Genomic DNA, 9,916 nt, shown 5'->3' with positions numbered 1-9,916 from the left:
ATAGTTTTTCTTTAATTGCTTCCTTCCTGTTTGTCATACAGAGATGTTACTTACTTACACAGTCATGTTCAGGAGGAACTCAAGGGCCATTTTTGGGCTTTTCTGAGATTTTTGCCATCGGTCCATCCAGCCATCTGTCTGTCCGTCTGTCTGTAGGAAATTTTATCTAAAAAACAACTGGTTAAATGTAGAACTTATGTGGACTTAGTGTTCTTGCTACCACAACTAGGTGAACTGATTACATTTCTGCACTGATTTTTAATGTATCTGAGGCATAAGAATTAGTAATAAGACAGACTAGACCTGGCAGTGCAGGCATCTCCATCGAGTTCTACTTATTTTATGACATCAGTGTTTTTCTTTTATAGCCCCTGAACTGTAGAATAGTTCACAGAATCAAAAAACATTTTAAAGAATTGAAAAATCTTTAAAAAGTACTTTGGACATTCCAGTACTCCTATACATTAGAGTATTCTTGGGTCTTTTATCTTGCTGTACTGTATTTGTAGTTCATTTTTAAATGATATTTAAATAAGACAAGATAAGATGCTTTTATTGTCACTGTTTAAAAGTACATTGAGATGTTGTTTGTTGCAAGCCAGTAGATGCCATCAAGAGTAAAGTAAAGGTAGAAAATATACAGATTTCTTAATGTGACTTGCCTAATTATAAGTAAAGCACTTTGAGATTTTGAACAGTGGTATAGCAGAAGAAGAAGAAGAATAAGAAGAAACACAAACCAACAAACAAATTATTCATCATCATAGTTCTTAATTATATAAAATATATAAAAATAGATTAAAATTAATAACAACAGTAATAATAATATGAATTATTATTATTATTATTATTATTATCATTGCCCTGTAGTTATTTAACAATAACAGCACGCCCCGAAGTGTTTATTCCTCTTACACCACAGCAACTAGGCAACAATTACAATTTTTAATTCATTACTGAATGACATATTGTACATTTTATCCATTCTATACAATGTCTTTTACATACATGATGTGTTTAGATGAATTGAACATAGAACCAAATTAACTACAATCTTTTACTGCATTATCGCATTTTATTCCCATTTAAGTCATACACATGCTTTAGGGCAATTAAAAAACACACATCTTATAGAATAAACAGTAAGTTTACAGTAAGTTTGAGAGATGTATCATGTATTAACGAGAGATATTTCTGTTTGTTATTAGACTAAAAGTCTGTAAATCTGCTCTGATTTTTTCTTACACAGAAACTAAAAGGTGACAGTGAGCAGCATTTTCTAATCTCTTTTTCAGAACATCAGATCTGCTGAAGCCAAAGCTTTTTGTCATGTGGTTGTGGTTTGTGATTTGAAGACATCATTTTGCTGCTGTAGTGTTGCAGGCGCTTGTTAAATGGAAAAACAGTGTGGGGAAAATGGAGCCCAGGGTTTTCAGAGTGTGACCCGAGTCACATATCAAAGACAAAAACCACCTACTCTCACTTTTTCTGTAGATGAGAAAAGTCCCAGAGTCACGTTTCTGTCAAAAGCGATTAAACAGCTGCCAGAAACGAACAGTGACATGAGACATCCATACAGAATAATTTACTTTCACCAGGGCATTGCTAGATTACTCCTGCACGTCTCTCTGCAGATACCGCGCATGTCCGTTGCTATATTTAGCCTCTCGTTCTTCCCTACGCCAGACCCAGCTGTCCTGAGTCAACGTAATCGTCCTGTTCTCTGATGGAAAGCCCAGACGAGCAGTCAATAACTTCAGCCTCAACCCATCACCCATCCCCATCACTGTCACTGCTCAAATGGAAAATAAGCACCACTTTAACTCACAAAGTCACCTTTTTGGCTGCAATCGTTCTCTTTTTAAGATAAAGCTCTCTAAACTCTTAATAAACTTTCAAGAGGTGTGTTAGATTGGTCTTTCAAGTCTGGTGAACAGAAGTGTGCAGAGGGTTTTGTGACTGCTTGTTGGCTGAGATGGGATTTGGGTTTCGAGAGCAGGCATTGATGCTGACATGACAATTACACATGCAATGATATGTTTGTTAAATGGCAACTAAGTACTTGAATCTGATTGGTCAGAAGGTGTTGATTCATTTCCAGTAACAGCAGCTCTGATAGTAGTGCTAATACATTACTGTTTCCATAGTAACAGCTCATTGATCAGGACTTGTATTGTGGATGCTACACACCACGTTTTCTGTAAGGAGATGTTTATTAACATTTATGGAAGGAGTCTCCAGTGTCAGCGCTGTAACATTACGCTGGGAGTTTCCACTTTGTCGTTTCTCGGAAACATGACAAGCTGCATTTTTTTTGCCTTATTAACTTTGAGAGAGAAAAAAAAGAGAGAATGGTGAGGGAACAACTGTTTATAGCTGGACTAACTTGTCTCATGGATGTTCCACAACATTAAATGTAACTATAAACAGATAAAAATGTATGACGTCATTAATAAATAAAAATGGCCATCTTTGGCAAATTGTTGTGGAATAAGAGGACTAAAACACTTCAGGACATGCTGTTATAGGAAAAAAATCAACTTCAGGGTGGGAACAGTAATGCTGCTTCATCACACCACCTTGTTGATTATTTTCTGATAGTGAGAGTTTTGTTCCTTAATGCAGAGCGGGACTTTAATATTTCATTATGGTATGTAGTATTAACAACATGATCAGTGATGTTTTTGTGTTTTTTTATATTTTTTCTAATATTTGGAAATGTTATCTGAAGAAAAAAAATAAGCAAATGACCAAGACATCTTTACTCACCTGTCAATCATGTTACCTGCTGATTCAGAAAGCTCCGCCCTCTAATGCTACCATTCAGCAGTCAAGCACATGTGCATGTGCACTCTGCATGTGTGGCTTTGGAGAGATTGAAGGGAGGGGCTGTATTAGATCTGTATTAGGTTTGAGTTTCAAAACAGTTTCAGCAAACATCCTACAAAACTCTTTACTATATGTTTAATTAAACTATTAGCATTAAGTAACTGGATATGTAGCTGAATTAATAGTTTGTATGGACACAAAAAATAATAAAATATAAAATAATATCAAGTGCTGCATCAAGTGCTATTTTATAAGCTGCTTAAAATGAGTGTGGATGCCATACTCTTAACGTAAAATTAATTTGTAGTAATTAATGTGATAATGACAGCTAGGACTCTTCATACAGCAATGTACTAGTGATATGCTACACTCCTCTTAGATTTCTTTCCATGTTCACCATTTTTCTCTTTCATATATCAACATATTAGCAACTCATGTTTTGAATGATCACTTATTGCTTTCGTTACATTGTATTACATTTAATAGGAAAGAAAAAAAATCCTTCTTCAGTCTGCATTTTCTATCCCTATTTTTTTTTTTTTTTTCAATGTAAGTGCTTGTGTTTAAAGGCCGTGGTCTAGACATTATTTAAATCTCAGTCTTGGACACTTCTATTCAAGAAAAATCTGTGAACTTTGGAGGCATAAACTTTTGATTAATAATGATTTTAATAGTCTGAATGGGGAGCTCAGAAAATCAACTTCCAACACTTTTACCTGCAGAGAGAGAGAAGTGCTTCAGAATCCTCTGTGATAAAGGGGAGTTAGCATGGAGCAAATGGGTATCGACACACAGACACATGTATTGGATCTCCAAAATGGCTTATTATTTACTACAGTGACCAAATAAAGCCAGGTCTCATGACTACTAATGCTCTATTCACACATAAGGGAGGCACACTGTACAACACACTAAGTGTTACTATATGAAAGTAAATACAAGTCTTGGTTGGCCTAGTAGCTGCAACTCTTTTTTTTCTGTACTATACAGCTTCTTGATGACAGCGGGAATAGTAACACACAACACATGAACAAAATGCTATAAGGCACAATACACATTAACCGTTACAGACTTAAGCACCCAAGTCTGAAGCTGCACAACTTTCCCTATGTAAATATTGATATAATTTTTTAAGTTAAGTCTCTGACTCTGAAAACGACCCATAGTCTAAATCAGCAGCTAAATCAGCAGCTAAATCAGCACCACCACCTGCTAGTCACATTAAATTCTTCTTTTTAATGAACTTTGGTGGTCATGTTGTTTGAGAAACTCTTGACTCAGTGTTAAATTCTTCTTCCTCAGGTTGCTCCTACGATCAAAGCTCGGATGATGGAGTACGGGACGACCATGGTGAGCTATCAGCCGCAAGGAGACAAAGTCAACTTCTTCCGCATGGTCATCTCCAACCCAGCTGCCACCTTCGAGGACATCGACTTCCTCATCGAAGAGATCGAGCGACTCGGACAGGACCTGTAACGCTCCCAAAGTCTCCATGTACAAAATGTTTGTTGTGAATGTACGGTAATTTCTTTCTTTTTTCCTCCTCTTCTTCAAAGTCTAATATAGGTGAATATGTTTAACGTCAGAAAAGTCCGTATTTAAGTATCGTAGTACTGTCGTGGACGTCTTGGTCCGAAGCCCTGTAGAAGTGTTAATGTCCGCTCCTGTCTATGTTAGCGTAAGCTTTACATGTGTGGTGTGAGCGTGAAGAATTATTTGCTTCAATCCTGTGCAATAGGTCACAATTTATAGCGAATCTAACTGACCAGATATTCTAAGTGCCAGATGTCACTATAGAGATATAAGAAGGAAAGAGATTTATTTAAATAGATGCATAAGAGAGAGAGAGAGCATTTAGTATTACCTTAGTATTGCCTTTACATTCACAGGCAGCATTTGAGTGTCATTAATTAGAGAATACAGTAGAAAATACACTGCAGGGTTTTTTTTTAGCCATGTAGGGTTTAATTCCTGCTGGAGCACAACTCTCGTGTTATATTAAACCTAGCACGAGACATAAAGAAGCTTTACCTAGAATGGTTTCAGAGTAAAAGGCTTTTATCCAGTTGAAAACGCAGTAAGCAGAAATGTATTGTATCTATAGCAGGAGGAAGAGTGGCTGGAAGATCTGAAGCTGGCTGAACCAAAAGGTCTTAACTAGAGTGTAATAACAGCTAAGCACAATTTCTAGAGACTAATTTATTCTGACCAGCATAAAGCGCATACTCCAGACTGACTGACTGAATGACTGACTGAATGACTGACTGACTGAATGAATGAAAAATCCCAATAAGGGTGCCACTTATGGGTAGATGATTACCTTCAGAATAAAATTAAGCCAGATAGACCAATAGCAAATTATTTAAGAACTATGAGATATGATGGTTTCTTATGATTTTTTTTTATCAGGGTTGGAATGTCAGGAAAAATAAAATTACTTTTTGAGTAGGAAGGGAAAAGGTTTTATTGGTTCATAAAAACACATCCATCTGACATCCAGATGTTTATAATATGTAATATCATCATTGAAATATCATCATTGCAATCATCATCATCATCATCATCATTCAGAGACAACGCATGTGTCCGTGACAGCATTAAGTCCTATTCAGACTGGATTAGTTTATCTGAGGAGGTGGGGTAATGTAGTAATTCCTGGAATATCTCTGGAATTGTAATCCTGTATGAATCCATCATGTCATTCATTTATTATGGACTGCACGTGCAAAGATTATGTCATATTTTAACTAAAACAAGACTAGTAAAAATAACACCAGGTAATATATAACTCATCCAAACGGACATGCTGATAAAGATTCCCTTATTTCCTGTCAGAAAAGAGGTTTTGAGCTTTTTCTTTAGTATAAAGACACACCAGGAAGTGTTCGCTTCCTTCCGTCGTCCACATCTGAACCCAAACCGAGTTTAAAAGTCAGAACAATAAAAAATAGCCAGTGACATTTCTGGGGGTTTTAGATGAGTTAGAAACTTCCTAGCACAGGTTTTAACGTACAGACATGTTATGGTCACGTGATCTACTAATGACCAATCACAACTTGTGTGGCCTTATAATAAACACACTTATAATAAACATCAAAACAATCAGTTTATATTAAAATGAGGTATGTTTAGTGCTGGAATTTTTAGTGTAACGACCATATGTGCATTGCGAAGTCAATACAGTGTAGTGTTGCCTTCCGGCAACGTTTCTCAACAGACATATGTCAGGAAATCTTATTCCAGTTGAATAGTACTTTACTGTACTATAAATAAATATATATAAATATTTATAGGACAAACTGAGCATATCATTGCAATGTAGCAGCTAATGTTTACATTTAAATTCCAAAAATTTGAGTTTTGCCTGCTTTCAGCAAGCAAATTTTATGCCTGGTCTTAGTGCAAAATCAGTTTTTGACCATTTGGTGCAACAGCCTTTTAAGTTACAACCAAACAATTCATAAGCCCTTTTGGTGCAGTCGGCCCCTGGAGATCTTTTTCTACAGCCATGAGTAAAATAATAATTGAAGACTACAAGGCTGAAATGTCAACAGAGAAGATTTTAAATCAAGAAAGAAGTGTGTGAAGACTAAAAGAAGAGCTTGTAGTTGTACAGTTGTACAAAATGCTATTATTATTATTATTATTATTAGTATTAGTATTATTATTATTATTATTATTACAACCTGAGTCTGTACCTGTGGCTCTTTCTGACAAGATGATGTCACTGATGGATATCTGTACTTCCTGTCTGAGAGTGTTTGTCTACAAATAGCTGAAAGATGGCAGAGGTGTTAAATCCAGAGCAAAGCGTTTGTATTCAGAGCACAAAAGACTTTTCTAGACCAGGAATTAGACAACATTAATCTTAAGTTAAAATATTTAGCAGGTTCTGACAAAGAACCGAGATGTTAATAAATAATCCAGTAAATATAGAGTAGGTGTAAGTGTGTGAGGTCTGTATCTTTAGCAGACAGCAACAAATACCAATAGATCTTAACACACACACACACATATATATATATATATTATATATATACACGCAGGCGCTAAGCGATGAAACATTTCATTCTTATCGCAGGATCAGTCATCTGTTCCTGTGAATAATTCACTCTTACATACATAAGCATATAGTGTACTGTAGTGAATTAGTGCTAGAGTTTAAATCAACCTATAGCGATGAAACAAAATATTAGCAATATTGCTAAGTACATGCACTTAGACCAAAAGAAAAAAATTAAAACTGTTTCATAGTTTAAGCTGAAAATGGTCATCATTTAGTGATATTGCTAAAATTGAATCAGATAAGCTAAATAAGATTCAAGATGTAATGAAGACTGGACATTTCACTGCTACACCAGCAGAGGGTATAATCACCAGTGTCTCACCAGAGTACTTCCTGTTTACCTCCTGGTTGTAGAGTAATTAAGCATTCATTCATTACGAAGTCTTGCCAATCCTAGTGTTTGCTTAAGTTCCAAGCCGTGTTATTGCTGATTACCTTTATGCTTTCTGTCTCTTGAACCGTTTTGTTTATCAGACTTATCCAATGGCCTTGTGGAACATAATTATCTGGGATTTTTATTTTTTAACCTCTACCTGCCTTGTGGATATATGGATTACGTTTTAACTTTGTTTGCTGTGAACTTTATTAAGCCTCTTGTAAATGGATCCTCACTCTGCATTTGAGTCTCCATTGTTACAGAAGATTTTGTGGATCAGCGGAGGTGTGAGAGGAGCTGTGCTAAGTGGTAGCCTCCCAAGGTCAGTTATTGGGAGCTTACGCTCAACAAGTTCACCAGATTGCTACCACTATGGAGGAACTAATCAGAGTTTACAGGGGCATCATAAGACAGATCCGCTGACCGAGTGTGTACTGCTACCCCGGAAGTCAGCTCGCAGATACCTCGCTTAGCACCTGAAAAATAGGAAATACAGAAGACTGCTAGACTTGGCTACCACCATTTACCATACACAAAGTTCATCAAGGCCAAAAGGTAATCCAAAAAAACAAAGCAATGATTCAAGGCACACAAAGGTAATCATCGATAACAAGGATCGGAACTTGGGGATTGGCAAGACTTCGCAATGAATGAAGGTCTACAAACTGCTTAATTACTATAAAACCAGGAAGTAACCAGCAAGTGGATGGCTCTGGTGAGAGTGACCTCTGGTGGCAGGGAGGAGTATCCATTGTCCTCATTACACAACAATTAATCTCTGTAGCACTTAGTTTAACTTCTGTGAGTTTTCCATTAACAGTCCACTCTAATGTTAGAAATTCAATCAATCATTAAAAAAAAACATTTAATAAAGTTATTGTTGGTCATGATCTGTAAATGGACTTCTTGACTAAGCACATATCTATGTGAATACATCCATGTACTGTATATAAAAGAGTCTATTTGTGAGGTAAAATATTATTTTCTCTATTCAAATAATAATATGTAATTGTAATACTATATATAATATATATACTATATATACTCATTCTGCTTGTGTATACATGATTTATGTGTATATTTATCTGTGAAGGAACATGCTTTGATTTAACTGCATTTTTGTGCTACAAACATTAATCTAAGAAAAAATGTTTTAGACTCCAATGAAGTGAAATTCCAGCGATTATGGAAAGCCATTTCTGAACCGAAGTCGGTTATCTTTGTGCCCAAGTGATCTACTTGACATTATGTGCCAATATGTATTTTTTGTGCGTTTGTAACTGTATTGCCTTAGTATTTATTGCTGGTATTGTCTCGTTCTCCACGTGGGGAACTTTGTGCACTTTAGATTTCCTGTAAGTCCAGTGGATGTTCATAGTTTTAACTGTTTTGATGAAACTGTGATTCGTCTGAATGTGTCCCTGTTTTTGGATTTGGATGAAAAGTCACGTGTGATGTTTAAATTTGCTTCAGTTTGCGTTTGTAGTTTGCTAAATACATTGCTGCTTATCTGTATCCTTAACATGTACAACGAATGATTTTTCCTCTTTTTATTTTCATGGAGGTGTATGTAAGGTCTGTCCTTGTTCCAAATTAGCAAGTGGACACAAAAGAAGTTGTAAAAAAGCTGTAGTGTCCTGGGCACGTTCTTTATGTTGTCTCTTTTTTTCTCCTGCTGCTGCTGCTGCTGCTGCTATCGGGCCTGCAAGTCTTTGCATGTGCATGAACGCCTCGCTTTTCCAAGCCTGTGATGTACAATATTTACCCAAATATCTACTGTGTGATAGTCTTAGTGCTAAATGTATAGCTTCGCTTTAAATGTAGTGCTTCGTCGCTAGCTTGATGGCTCAGTGTAGTAGTGTCGCTTCAAACATATTTATCCGCTAAGCTAGCATGCTCTGTGTGGCTAGAAATCGTCTGCTTCTGCGATCTAATCTCTATCTCTCTGTCTATCGCTCTATCGTCGTCTCTAATATTAGTGTGTGTAGCTCTCCAGCATGCCTATATATATATATATATGTAGTCTGAATCCTTCCTTCCTTCTACTGCACTCTGTCTTCCTCTTTCCTCTTTCTCTTTCTTGCTAAAGCTTTGCCCCTGCAAGCAGCATTCAGACCTTTAAGGGCAGTGCACGCTCGCTCTTTAGCAGCTTGGTGCCCGAGGAACAACAGCTAGACCTTACATGAGCTTTATCTTCATCCGACCAGACAGGGTCAACATCGTTATATTGGTTAAAGCTAATGTGAGTGTCTGTGATTTGAATTCAGAGGACGTTTGTAAGCCAGTGTGTCAAAACAGATTATAATTCAGCCTCCAGTTCTCTTGAAAATTTACCGTATGTGACTGGGAAATCACGAATAAATATTCTTGTGAAAACATTGTTCTGAACCTGAGTGTGTTTAAAGTCATTTTACACGCATCTAAGAGGAATGATTTGCTGAAAAGTCTCATTTACACATTGCACCTCTTTTACCAACTAGAGTCGAGGCATTTTTAATGTTGAACTGAATCTACAAGGCTAATGTAGCTAATAAGTAACGGAAGTCTGTAATGGAAGTCTGTTTCACTCAGGCTCTGTCTAGACGTATACGGCTATTTTTGAGAATGCAGTTTTTACTTCTCTGTTTGCAAAAAAAAAAAAATCC

General features: G+C 36.4%; 1 protein-coding gene across 1 annotated transcript in view; it reads left to right on the top strand.

Moving 5' to 3' along the window:
• gad2 (glutamate decarboxylase 2) overlaps positions 1 to 9,651 on the top strand; it is a 32,914-nt gene extending 23,263 nt beyond the window's left edge. Inside the window, exon 16 of the mRNA XM_026944833.3 lies at positions 4,132 to 9,651. Coding sequence (XP_026800634.2) covers positions 4,132 to 4,305 — 174 coding nt within the window. The 3' untranslated portion in view covers positions 4,306 to 9,651. The remainder of the gene's footprint in view (positions 1 to 4,131) is intronic.
• Positions 9,652 to 9,916: the final 265 nt, after the last annotated feature.

The sequence above is a fragment of the Pangasianodon hypophthalmus genome, chromosome 1 (assembly GCF_027358585.1).
Source record: "Pangasianodon hypophthalmus isolate fPanHyp1 chromosome 1, fPanHyp1.pri, whole genome shotgun sequence".
In the NCBI taxonomy this organism is placed as follows: domain Eukaryota; kingdom Metazoa; phylum Chordata; class Actinopteri; order Siluriformes; family Pangasiidae; genus Pangasianodon; species Pangasianodon hypophthalmus.
The sequence above is the reverse complement of the archived record's forward strand: the minus strand, read 5'-3'. Positions and strand labels throughout refer to the sequence as shown.